Genomic DNA, 13,883 nt, shown 5'->3' with positions numbered 1-13,883 from the left:
TGAACAAAGATGAACCGGTGCCAGGAGCCACCAGCTGGCGTGTCTAGGCTCTCAGTCCTAAGCTCTGCCATGCACTGATTATTACAGCTTTTATCGATTGTACCATGCTCCTATTTTTGATATAATGTCCCCAGAAACTCGATGAATTGATTGAAATATTTTAATTTATATACAAGAATTGCCCGCGAGCAGCAGGCCATAATTCTTGGCAAATTTAATCCATGCAAATGATTTTTAGAACTACCAATACAAGAGCTATTATCTGCAAATTTATTTTAATCTACTGTTTTGATATCTGGAAAGATAAAAACATTTTAATGTTTAAAGGACCTGGGACTCTTAGCAATGGAATAGGACTTTCTGTCAAATCGAATCAAACTTTCAATAAATTTCCAAAACTTTTCATTGCTGAAAGTTTGATTCGATTTGACAGAAAGTCCGATTCCCGTGCTAAGAGTGCCATTTTCTTTGTATAACTTTTAATTTAAAAAAAATTAAAAATTTTTAATTGTTAGATATTATAACTACGAGTATACAGAGCGGCATACCTCGAGTTACGCGAGGAACAAGTAAAAATCCAGCCGGATTTTGTGCAGAAAATGGAACATTTGAAGGACAAGCAAGAGGATTTGTTCGCGCGAAAAGTTTCCATGGAAGCAACGGTGGAGAAGTTGCGAGAGGATTTGACGAGTGCCAAGGATCAATTAGATTCCGGTACTCAGCGATTGGAAAAGACTAAGGTTTGCCTTTTATAATATTTTCAACTAAGACAATCTGTGTTACAAATAAATACAAAAGTATCACGCATTTTATAATTCAACGACATATAAAGCTTGTGAATAGATACTGAAATTTTTTTATTATTTATAGGCGGACTGGCAAAAGCAGGAAACTGATAGACAATCAATGGCCGAAAGCACTAGATGTTTGTCCGAATTGCATAAGATAATGAACGATGTTGAGTCATTTTTTAACAGCAATGTGACTGAGAATCTCGCGAAATACGAGAGTGAAATAAAGGCCTCTAAGGATTTGCTAACAGATCTTATGAACGAGAGAAAAGATGTCGAACAAGCGATAAACAACAAATTGAAGGAGGTTATCATGTGTCAAGAAATCAGAAGGAGAGAGTTACTAAACAATATGATGTTGCGCGAAATTAAAGAAACGGTAGTAGCTTTGAAAGGACAATGCAAGAAGTTATTCGAAAAGTTGAAAAATATGAATTATGACGAGATGGCGTACAAGTTGGATCAATTAGAAAATAAGAAGCAGGTGTTGCTTTGTCAAGTAAGTGATATATTTATATTTTATGGTTTATGTAATTTATATTAATATTGACTAATTAGAAATTGTTTAATTGTAATTTTAGATAAATGTAGCACTGGGAGATCAGGAAAAATTGGAAAGAGTAATAAAACAATACACGCAGGAGTTGCGAAAAAAGGAATACCAATTATCCTGTCACAATTACATCAACAAATGCATTGAATTAGAAGTAAAATTATATACAAAATAATATATGTTTATATCAATTGTATTATGCAATGATCAAACATGTAATTTCGGATATTTTTCTTGCATTAGGTTTAAGAAAACGCTATAGCCGATCTGAAAAACTACACTGGAGTGTTGGACGCCGCAATGATTGATTGCTTCAAGGAGCGCATGTCGACTGTCAACAAGATAATAAAGAAACTGTGGAAGCACGTTTATAAGGGAACAGATACAACCTGCATTGAAATCGGCATGGAACTTACAAAAGGTGCAGACAGCATTGGAAGAAGCTACAATTACAAGCTGATTCAAACTAAACACGGCTGCAAAAGATGGACATGAAAAGACGTTGCAGCGCTGGACAAAAGGTAATTAGTATATGCGTCGAACAATTAACTTTCGTAATCAGTGAAACACATTATGTTTATACAGGTACCGATCTGTTTTACCTTCAATTTTTCGTAAAATTCTTTTTTTTGGCTGCGTGGAATAAAAAATCCTTTTAAATCGACCGTGCGCTCTGTATAAGCATATATACTTTAATTACAGAAAAGGATTTTTCATTCTACACAGCCAAAAAAAAGTATAGTCTGTTTAAAAAAAATTAGTGAAACAGACTACTCCAGCATTGCCTTAAATATTCATTTTTCTGTTATCTTACCTCAACACTTTTATACACAAAATAATGAGAGGAATCAATTAGTGTAGAAAAAACCACATAGTTGTCTTCAAGAAAAAATATGATATGGTATCATTTCAGCTACATATTTTTTCTTAAAGACAACTATGTGCTTTTTTACACCAATCGATTCCTTTCATTATTTGCATAAAAGTGTTGAGGTAAGATAACAGAAAAATAAATATTAACGACTTATTTCATAGTTTATGTAAAATTATGTCAAAAAAATGTAATAAAAAAATAATTTCTTAATTGCTAATCTTTTCAGGTGCCGATATTCTGCTCGTTCTTGTTTGCCTTGAGAAGTATGACAAATTTACTTGTGGAGAGCTTGAAACAAGGCGGCTTTTTGTGGTTGACAGATCTCACTGTACCTGATCCTTATTATTTATTGCCTATAATTATTAGTGTGACAATGCATATCACAATCAAGCTCGTCACAGATGGTGTTAATCAAATGATGGGTGTGATGCGATACGTCGTACGAACGCCTTTCATTCTATTGCCGTTCATGTTAAACTTCCCTAGTAAGTAAGTTGCAGTAATATTGATGTTGCTTCTACAGTCTTGATTTGTAGAGGATTACTTTCAGGGAATGTTTGTGTTCGTGAAATATTAAATGAGCATTTATTTTTCCAAACATACAGCAAGTGTATTTCTTTATATATTATTTGTAGGCTATTTTAACGTATTTCATTTCTTTGACACAAACTGGCTTATTAAAGATTCCATATATAAGAAAAGCTCTTAAAATGTTCGTCATCGTAAGACACAGGCCTGTATCATCAGGTAGTAAAAAAGATTTTATCAAAGAATTCAAAGAATGTAAGTGTTGCATTATATACGTTAAGATATACATAAAATCATATAATTAAGTTTTAAATGAAAAGAGTGATAAGAATAATGTTGCGCGAAATAGTTCCATTGGGTAACTGAGTTTGGAGCTGTAGAACGCTGACATGCCGATTGTCGATGTCAATATTGACAAAATCATATTAGGAATATGAATAAATATTAAATATTAGAAAATAATTAAATATTAGGAAATTGATATTATTTTATTTCAAAACAAGAAAATGAAATGAATTAATGTATCGTGAATTAGGAAATAAAAATTAGAAATAATTAATCTATTCCATTCCCTTGTTTGAAGTAAAATAATTCCAAATTGCTCTTTCTAATATTTAATATTTATTCTTATTTCTATAATATTTTCTCCATTATACGTATAGTCTAAAATTAGAGTAAAACACATCACTGTGTTTGTCACGTCGCGCATGCGCGAAAAACCGGGTAACATCTGCCTACCTGTTCTCAGTGAAGTATTAGCTTCACAGATTGCGACACGAACAAACTTTCTGTTCGTTACTCTTTATTGTTTTGTACGTATAGGTTAGATATCAATTATTTTTTATGTTTGTATAAAATATTTCAATATTATATGTTACTTTATTTAATTTCTCGATCTGTGTTTTAGTGAAGTTTAAGTAAAAGTTTTTAGCTGGTATATATATATAATGGCAGGAATATTGTGCGATCATAAGTAATTTTTATTTTAACGTATAAAGTATATTTTTATACAATAGATACGCGTTTAATTGTTGCTAATACTTTGTTCTTTGTGTATAGAGACCTTAGCTCTAAAAGAAAATCGTATATTGATTGGGATGAATATTTCATGGCTATAGCATTTCTTTCTGCAAAGCGGAGTAAAGATCCTTGTACACAAGTCGGTGCATGTATTGTTAATAATGATAAAAGAATTGTTGGTATTGGCTACAATGGAATGCCCAAGGGATGCGACGACGATAAATTTCCTTGGAAAAAGGGTCCTCATACCAGTTTAGATGCAAAATTTCTCTATGGTACGTTGTACGTTAAATAATCTGTTTTGATAAAAAATTTCAAACACTAAACAAGATATTAATCTATATTGCAGTATGTCATGCAGAAGTTAATGCTGTTCTAAACAAAAATTCAAGTGATGTTAAAGATTGTACAATATACGTTGCTTTATTTCCTTGTAATGAGTGTGCGAAAGTTATAATACAATCTGGCATAAAAACAGTCATATACATGTCTGATAAATATGCTTACAAAGTTGAAACAGTAGCTGCAAAGAAAATGTTTGATGCTGCTGGTATACAATATAGGTACTATTATTTGAAACTATAGGTACTTTATGATTTATTACCGCAATTGTAAAATTTTTTGGCAATTTTATTTTTTTTTTTTCAGACAATACATCCCAAAAAATCAAAAGATAGAAATTAATTTCAGTGATATTGACTGGACTGAGATGAATCAATTACCACAATCTCCAATTAAGCAAAATTAAAAAAAGAGTAAAATCATTCTTAATTACTATTCTATTTTATATGAATAGTTCTAATTTGATTTTATCTTTCTTTTAATTTTATCGTAAATAATTGTCTCTCATTTAAGTGGACCATATTATAGATACAAAAATGTATTAGTTTTTTATAATTGCAAGCTAAAAAGTAAATAAAAATTTTAAAAGCTTTATTTAGAACACCATTGTGGTAGCATATAATAAAAGAAATTTAATTTCTTACTCATGTTTCTATTCATTTATTTACTTTTTCGACATTTCATAGATTGAATCGTTTTTAATGTTAATCACCAGATAGCACGTGAAATTACAACTTATGATTGTATATTGCTGGATATTGATTTTCTGAAAAGATCAAACACTAATATTTACATATAAAATTTAATGAAGAGTAGATACAAATGCAGGTAAAACAAACCTGCTGGTTTTTTCCAAGCTCTTTACAAATCTGATAAGTTCGAGTTTGTTTTAGTCTTAACCAGATAATGCAGAAAATAAATAAAATAATATACAGGAAGTAAAACAGTTTCAATACGACTAAGTTAGAATTAAGTATATGACAATTCTCCATTGATGCATTTTACCTGCTGTACAAATGTAAATAGTGACACGGTATTTCTTATGTTATGTTAGAAATATTTAACAATATTTATTTTTTCTTTGAATTAATCGGAATAATGTAGATCAGTTTTACATGACATATGGTGATGTAATATAATTAAAAAAAAAAAAACGATTAAACGTAAAGATGATTGATACATATATGCGTATGGGTTAATACGTGGTAGTTTTATGTACATACTATACATATTCGAATTCAATTAAAATGTTATTCCACTTATTTCCTCAGTCATGAGTATAATGTGAGGAAAGATAAAGACAATGAGCATGATTACATTATGAAGTCTGAATTCATCACATAGAAACTATTATCAGAAATCTATTACGATATCTGCATAGAATACTATGCAATACCGTCCAAAATCAGCCTTTAATTAAAATATTTTTAAATTAAAATATTGACATTATACTTCGAATCAACGTCATTCTACTTTTGCTAAAGTAAACAAATCTAAATATCATAATATTATAATATTACAGCATTCTGACTTATAAAATTATAAAATATTTGCACAAATTTTGAGGCTAAACTATTTTGTAATATCAAATAATATAAGAGAGAGAATCATCGTTTTCATTATTTTTATCGAAATGTCGAGATAGACATTAGTTTTGTAAAACAATTATTTTAATTCTGTGTGATGAATCCAATTATACCCAAAGATGGAAGAAGATATGGTCTAGAGAATAATTTAAGCTAACTTGTCGTGCAATATTACTTTGAGGATTGAAAGGCAAATCTAGACAAATCAGCTTTTCAACTATTGACAAATTTGAATTCAATTCGCAATTAGCAATATTTATTTTCTATGTTTTGATGTCTGTGTCTATGCGCTTGATACAAATTTTTATATCGAGGTAATAACCTCCGGTAAAGATTGGAGCAATATGTAAACTTTTTCAAGGTATTTATACGTACAGGATTCACAGTACTTTTTGTAGGAAACATACTTAAATGAACACAATATATAAAAGATTTAAAAAGATTATAGTCTTCGGTACATGCACGGTCATGGAGTCCAATTGTTTTTGGTGATAATTGTACATATTAATGAATTGTTTTTATTAGAATTAAAAAAAATTATTATCACAAAATGTAACAAGTCCGCTTTTTATCGCTAATAAGAAAAGAGTGTAGCTTGATGACAGTGGAATGTAATTAGCAAATTATTTATGTTGAGTATACATTTATAATCAATATAAATAATTGTACAACCCATCGCCATTAAATTACAGTTAAATTTTATTAGTAGCAACAAAAGCAAGCATATTGAATTTCACAATGTCAACTCTTTTTTTTTATAATTTTGAGAAAGAATTTTCCATGCATTTACGGAAGAAACAGATGAAAAATGATTATTTCTTTCAAAGATAAACGATCTTATTTCATTAGATTATTCCATCGATTTATCACTTCTCGTTTTGTGATAGCCAGTATGAGATATTTTACGAGAGTGATTAAGGAGGTAAATATATATTATAACTAATACAATCAAACGTAGTAGATATCTACTATATGTTTATGATTACTGTTATGACGTGTTTGAGTAGGTGATTAACATTCAGACAATATTGATCAGCGGCAAACTCATTTTGTCGCTCATTGAAAGAAACTTGTAAGACATATACACTTATTGATATAGTACTCGAAATATGTACAAACATTATTAATTAGTTCAGTAGTATACATATTCTATGTCATTTCAAAAATTTGTTTACGAAAAAATTGAAAACTTATAAATATGTAGCGTTATTCCCGAAATTAAACGAGGTAATCATAACATTCTTTGAATTGTACCGGTTTTAAACCTTTCGTGTTTATTAAAATTTCTGCAATCCGTATGTGTACATACGTACGATGATATTCGCTATCAACACACTAACGGCTTTTCGATTTATGATATACTTTGGTAGTTGGCGTATACAATACGCAGTATCGTTCCTATAGTAACTTTCACAGAGACTTTCGCAAACGGACACTATTTCCTTATCGACTGCTCGATGGAATATCAGGGCTCCAATCCAAACGTAGATCATTACCCTGGGCAAAAAAGAACTCAAATGTATACCTAGGAGGAAAAGCGTTAGATCATTTTTGTTCACTCGAATCAACAGTTCATCGGATGAGGCGAACCAGAAGTGCACGATGCGGGAACGGAGTTCATCCAATGCGACGACGGACATGCACAGTACAGTACTCGGTGCTCGATGATCGTCTAGCGTTTTTCTGCCTCTACACAGTAGAGTATTATGTAGGCATCGTTGGAAATTGTACACCTTAACGTCGAGTAGAAATAATTGCATAGAGCGCGCGTATGTATGTATGTATATAAGTCTTGTCTTTTTGTACCAATGTGTTAGTCTCGCACGTCTTATTTTACACACTGCACGTCTCGTACACTAAACAGTCCGCACTTTCGTCGACTATTTCCTTTTCACCCCGATCCCCATCCCTCCCCTTGTGTTTAGCGTCGCCGTTCACAATAAGCAGAACGTGTCAAATTGATTGGTTTCGATTGTTAATTAATATTTAGCTATATCGTCCTCTCTTTTCCCTTTTTTTTTCATTCCCATAAAATTGCGGACCGTATCGAAGTCGTAGATCCGCGTCGTATTATAATTTATTAGGATTGTTTATCCAGCACTATCTCAGCACTGTTCGCACTACATGAAATACTCTCGAGGAACAGTTCGCGTATAACACATGCTTTATTCAATTAGTCATTTCGGTTGATATCTTTGCATCTTTTTGCTTCAACACTGAAAAGGTGATTTTGAACCACTTTTTAAGGTATTGAGCCAACAAAATGTAATGATATTAACTGAGCTAATCCTCTAGCGCAGACCAGAACGTTCCGCACCTCATTTCTCGATTGATTGACTCGCCTAACTACGATAAGCGATTCAGTGACGACGCTGCAATAGCGCGTGCCTGGATCAGTTCTTGATCGAGTTCTCTTTTTCTTGATGATTATTAGTTTTGGGCTCGGGCGGCCGAAATGCAGTGGCGAACGGGAACCGCGCGTGGCATTTCGCCATGTAATCGGCTATCGTATCATCGCAGTGTCCAAAATCGCCGTTGCGCAGCGCCTCCAGGACCTTCGTGCAGTTTTGCAGCGTTACATCTTCGAGTTCCTCAATATTCGTCACGAGGGACAGCGCCTTCGTCTGCGCGGACGGCTCCAGAACGTATAACATCCTCGCGCCTTGCAGCAGATGCGGCAGCGAATTTCTGTTCTTCTTCATGTACTCAGCGTTCAATGGAGCGGCCTTGGTACTGGAGAAGATTCCGGCAGTTTGACGTTTTACAACCTCGCCCACCGCTCCTTCCAGCGGCGATTTGTTGATGTGCAACAGAAAACGCACCAAGCACGTATGTAGGTCTGGATCGTTCGCGTCCAGCCTGTGAGCACGTTTTATTGAGCGTAGCATAAGGAGAGTACGGCCTGTAAGAGAAACAGACTACTTTACTATCTCGTGCCGAACAATCGATTTCGCGAAATGAAATAATAATCCATTTCCATCTACAATTTGCAATTCGACGTGCATGCATTGTTAAATGTACACATAAGTTACCTTTGCGGATATATATTTCGAAAGCCATAAGATGCGTCTCTATTTTATTCGACGCCAATTCCTGTAAGGGCTGCAGAAACTTTATTGCTTGTTCCAGTGGATCCTCGATCTGAAAAATATATTTAGTAGCTTGTGTTTATAAGTGTTCAATAGTTATTCTTTCGTTCCATTTCAAGATTAATTTAAATTTATAGAAGGTGATATTTATTCCGCTATACATAATTTATACCAACCCTCTCCAGCTTTTCCGGAATTAATTCATCTAATGTGGGCTGTTCGAGATCAGGGTCGTTCTGCTGTCGAGATTTGTTGTGCTGTTCTCTTTTTTCCTGAGCTTGGGCAGCTTGCTGCCGCTCCAATTCGGCCTTTCTACGCTGTTTTCTCTGTTTATTTCTCAACTTCTTTAGCTCGGATGGCGCCAAATTTTCTGCAAGGATAAAAGAAAGACAAATTTTAACGTGTACAAAAAGTACATAGTACAATAAGTACATAGACGCATATAGAAATCTTGTTATTGAAGAAAGTTTTCAGAGCAAAGCTGAATGGGATACGAAACCAATTCTACCTACAAATACATTGCAATTTGCAATTTGAACAAGTGACTTGTATGTAGGAATAATTTCCCATTTGTGATTCAAGACGCGATTGCTCAATAAGACATGAATGCGAAGTTGTATCGTTTTGAACCTTTTTTTTTTATTGTTACGCAAGTCTTCCCCCCAAGTTTTCTTGAAATGAGTGAGACTAGTTTCGACATAATTTCCGCCGCTTTAACGAATATCATATAATCTTTTTTTAGCGGTGGGGGTTTTACTGACGCATTTGCCAAGGTTGCACCGTATTCCGCGACACAGTGGATAAAATATACTGTCCGGCTGGTTTCGCAGTCCTTTTCCCCACTTTTCCTTGCCTTCAGTCGTGGTTAGACCTACTTGACTGTTTAGTAGGTCTGGCATGCGTACACGTGTCTCGCGTGTTAGCTAGTCACGTGCCTGCCCGGTGGGTACCGTGGGACAGTGGCAGAAGTAGAAAGGAACCCTGCGCCAAACTGCGTAATCGCTCGCCGAAAACCGTAAATATCTAAAGTTCCGCGAAAAACGATTACCGGGGAAATAATCGTGAGGGATCATAACGCGCACCGACTCCTTGCCAGTAATTGAGTAAGGCGGGGGATAACGTAATAACAAGACACGCGGAGAGAAGTAGAGTCACTTTTATTGAACTTTAAAAGATACGACGTAGGTTCTCAATTTGATTAGGATAATAGATTTCTATAAAACTTCTATCAATTTATCCGGAGTTTCTTAGAAAACTATCTAAAATTTTTTTACGCGCAATAAATACGATAAAAATAAATAGAACATTTTAATCTTAAAAAAACGTTTGTGAATATTTGTATATTAATTTTATTAATATAAAATAATTGACTTAACAATTTTTTACGAAATTACGAAATTAATAAATGTTGCATTGAAATCATATTTTAAAGAAAGAAATGATCTAGAACTTTGGAGTATAAGATTTTAATGCATCGCAGTTAAGTTCTAGACTTATCAAATGATATGATGCACGTTCTAATAGAATAAAAAATAAATTAAAAAACTTTTTCAATATTTTCATAAATTAATTATCTTAAAAGATTAATTGATCAACGATTGTTATGCAAAAAAATGGAGCAAGAAGTTTCGATTGTTGCGTTAATCCTTGAGCATTTAGCTTGCTCAGTGGGTATTAACGCTTTAATTACCGCTATATTAATTCGGCATATAGCGCGAAAATCACGAGCACTTTCGAATTATGTAAGAGCTAGTCAATGCATTATATTAGAACGCGGTAGAAAGACTGCTGCTATGCTCCGTAAATTCGCGAATGATGTAGGGGCGTTACCTCAGAGTGAATTCATTCGATTTCTTGAAAGGCGATTCTACCTTTATGCCTTACATAAGAATTATTTACGTTGTTTCAGAAAAACATTGTAATCCGCGCTATTCATGCTGTTTTAAAACTGCTGTATATTATTAGCAATATCACTCAAATAAATTCATAAATCAAAATTATGTAGTTTATAGATCTTTTTGATATCGATACGGCAATATTACGTCTTATTTCATTTTAGCGTACTTCCTGTACGGAAACGATAAATTAATTTTATTAATGTCTACCATACAGACACTGTCTGTCGTAATTGACGTTCACCCTGATTAATGCTGAGCATTAACACGGCACGAACGTTCACTATTAATTGGGAATCGAGTATTCCCAAGGACCGACGGAGAATTTTTCATCCTTGATAAAGGCAAAAAATCCTTGATAAAAGTAAGGGAGGACCTTGCCGCGCTGTAAACGCAGTCAGGAATGTGGAGCAGCAAGCGACACCGCAAGCGTTTTATGCAAATCGCATCCCTCTACGTGCGTATGCGCGCGATTATGTGCATCGGTCCGCGTCTGATTGCAACCGTTAGAATCACTTGCAGCAAATGTGAAAATCCGATCGTCACGTCGGCCGATCAGATTCCCGCGAATCACCGCGATTTCGCCGCTCTCAGTACCTCCGTCGCATTCCAATGCAAATTCTCGGTTGTTTTTCCGCGACGTTATCCGTTCGATAACGCGCGCGCCGTGAATTTCACGTAATTCCGGTCACGTTAGAAAGCGCGATGCCAAGCGATTCGCGATGCACATTCGAGTCAGCGTCCGAACTGCTCTCCTGATTTATGCGCGACATATCGCGTCTTTGTAGGGTCCCTCGCATAGGCGGTGTTCCGCATTGCACGAAATTAAATCGTTTCCTTGATCGCCTTCAACGTGCGACCGCGCCTTACCGCGCACTTATTATGTCCCGCGCGTGATTTGTGATTTCTATCGTCGAGACAATTCACGTAGACAGTATATTCACGCCGTGCCGCTAATCATTGTTCACTTGCTTCGCAAACGAGAGAAATGGGGATATCACATTTCTTTCGCCTTTCCGCAACTTGTTTTGTAAGACGCATTATAAATCACTCGAATTTCTCTTAGACTTGTTTCTTAATAGACGAATTTATTTGATAAACTTGGTTTTAATTAAATAACACTTTTCGAAAGAGAAACCTCGCTCTATTTTATTAGCAAAAATTAATTTTTGAAGTTCAGAAATTAATTTGCGCAGTTCGTGAGAAAAACCCGAGAGCAGTTTAACTCCTCATTTAGGAATAACGTGCGTTGCAAGCATCGACGATGTCTAACACCTACAGGGTGATTTATGTAATGTGTTGCAACCTTCTCTGCTAACAATAAGTTTATATCGCGTCACGTCATGACAAATAGATCCCATTAAAAATTCATTTATTCGGGATACATGCAGCATGCGAGTTGTATGTTTTTTTTTTTTTTCATTACCACGATATAATAATTTTGCACGTGAAAATCACGTGAGGAAATATCGCTTGTTTTTCCAATCCGCAACAATCATTATCATCTCGCGTGGGCGAAACGAGTCGCGTTTCAACAAAAGCACGATTTCCGCACCGAGGTCGCGCGCGCGCGCGCGCTCGCGCGCTCCGCGCAAGAGATGCAACGGCGCTTCGTGCGACGAATTCAGTCGGATTTACCACGTGAAATAATTGTGCTTACGTAAGGGTGGCAGAAATGATGGGGGCGGCAAGGTCGGCGCACGGGAAAAGGATGCCACGCTTGAAACGTCGTCATTAGAACGCAAAGACAAAGAAGCGCGCAATTGACATCTGCTACGCCGGACGCTGTCCTTTAATTGAGCGCTCATATAATTCTGTGGCACAATTTTAATTTCGCAAAGTGAGTCCTTTCCCGCGCCAATCTCGCGCAGAAGACCTTCCACGCGACCTGTCTGAGAACGTTGAATTAGGATGATTCATCTGAGATGCGGCAACGATTCTGCGATAAACGCGGCGAGTGCAACCCGACAAAGGAATTGCGTTGAGATAATTGCTATCGTCAGTCTCATTAAATCTGTCCTGTTGAATAACATTGTAGGACGACGCGAAAATGATGGATGCACGCAATGTATCGATAAACAATACAATCGAATAACGCGAAAATATGGAATATATTAAATAAGACAATTGAAATCTGTTTTCTTCCAATTCTCTGAATGGAAGTTCAAGAATGTGTCACACATGATTAATAGACTGAGCGTCACGCTACGCGATCCCGGGTCTCTTCGAGGAAGTCAGCGGCCAGAAATTCAAGTGTATCCGAGAAACCGTTTTCACGACGTCGCCACGTGAATCGCGCCGATTTATTATCTCGCGCAATCCAGTTCCGCGTTTAGTTCCTCCATGAAGCATGCTGCGGCGAGAGCGCTCGCAAAAATTCTATCGTTTAATTGCGGGACGGATCGCGTATTACATTCCTGCGATACCGATTTAATGAACGCGCATAACGGGAGGAATAATCATCGGCTGATTAATTACACTGCCCGCCGCGAATGTTACGGCGGTTATTTTGCCGAGCGCAATCAGTTCCGTTAAAGTAGTAAAATATGTCGAAATAATTCCACGATAAATTATAATCATTACAATCATTCGAACTGAAGCTTAAGTTGCTTGGATTACCTAATTGGCGAAGTATACGACTTTTTCTACCGTACACCGAGGATAATCAACTCACAGTTATACGAATATTCTATAGCCGGATAATATCAGAGTTGCCGAGAATAATGCCAGCATAGCGGTAATCGCAAGAAAAAAAGAGCCATTACTACAACCGCCATTCAGTATCTTTGCGAACAGGCCCTCCGTTACAAACACGGCCGCTTCTACGATACAAAAGAACGTTTGTATTAGATCCGTGGAAAAACGGTTTCGATGAGACGCTTTGATTCTACAAATAATGATCGGAAGATTCATTAATGCTTCTTACATCATCCTAATGAGTAGGCAGCCGCAAGGATGACATGCCACGCACGCCAATGTCGCTACAATTCAATCAAGTTATTAAGAATACAAGAACGTGTTGATCTTTCACATCAAAGATTCCGATTGCCAGCAATTATTGTCGAGTCACATTTATAATACCAATTACGTAAGATACAATAACGAACGGATACGCCTCGCGTTTCGAAAATTAAACTTGTTTACCTCTTGTTGATTCTGCCACGAAAAGAGTTTAAAAGATATTTGTAGACTAATAATTCTTCTT

The 13,883-nt window shown here is 35.5% G+C and overlaps 2 protein-coding genes across 11 annotated transcripts in view; one reads left to right on the top strand and one right to left on the bottom strand.

Moving 5' to 3' along the window:
- Nucleotides 1-4,702, top strand: part of LOC105668304 (deoxycytidylate deaminase-like) — a 240,138-nt gene extending 235,436 nt beyond the window's left edge. For 6 of the 10 annotated variants that reach the window (XM_067359247.1, XM_067359248.1, XM_067359250.1 and 3 more), the window contains 6 exons: nt 516-740; nt 871-1,290; nt 1,373-1,498; nt 1,588-1,865; nt 2,445-3,558; nt 3,806-3,991. In XM_067359247.1, coding sequence (XP_067215348.1) covers nt 600-740; nt 871-1,290; nt 1,373-1,498; nt 1,588-1,593 — 693 coding nt within the window. In that variant the 5' untranslated portion in view covers nt 516-599 and the 3' untranslated portion in view covers nt 1,594-1,865; nt 2,445-3,558; nt 3,806-3,991. Of the gene's footprint in view, nt 1-515; nt 741-870; nt 1,291-1,372; nt 1,499-1,587; nt 1,866-2,444; nt 3,569-3,653; nt 3,720-3,805; nt 4,042-4,115; nt 4,330-4,414 lie in introns of those variants that run through there. The other 4 variants (XM_067359246.1, XM_067359254.1, XM_012360731.2 and 1 more) reach the window with 4 other exon arrangements.
- A 1,226-nt stretch (nt 4,703-5,928) lies between these two features.
- Naa15-16 (N-alpha-acetyltransferase 15/16) overlaps nt 5,929-13,883 on the bottom strand; it is a 34,705-nt gene continuing 26,750 nt past the window's right edge. The window contains exons 9-11 of the mRNA XM_012360726.2: nt 8,960-9,153; nt 8,727-8,835; nt 5,929-8,596 (exon numbers count right to left, since the gene is read on the bottom strand). Coding sequence (XP_012216149.1) covers nt 8,088-8,596; nt 8,727-8,835; nt 8,960-9,153 — 812 coding nt within the window. The 3' untranslated portion in view covers nt 5,929-8,087. The remainder of the gene's footprint in view (nt 8,597-8,726; nt 8,836-8,959; nt 9,154-13,883) is intronic.

This window comes from Linepithema humile, chromosome 7 (genome assembly GCF_040581485.1).
Source record: "Linepithema humile isolate Giens D197 chromosome 7, Lhum_UNIL_v1.0, whole genome shotgun sequence".
NCBI classification, from domain to species: domain Eukaryota; kingdom Metazoa; phylum Arthropoda; class Insecta; order Hymenoptera; family Formicidae; genus Linepithema; species Linepithema humile.
The sequence above is the reverse complement of the archived record's forward strand: the minus strand, read 5'-3'. Positions and strand labels throughout refer to the sequence as shown.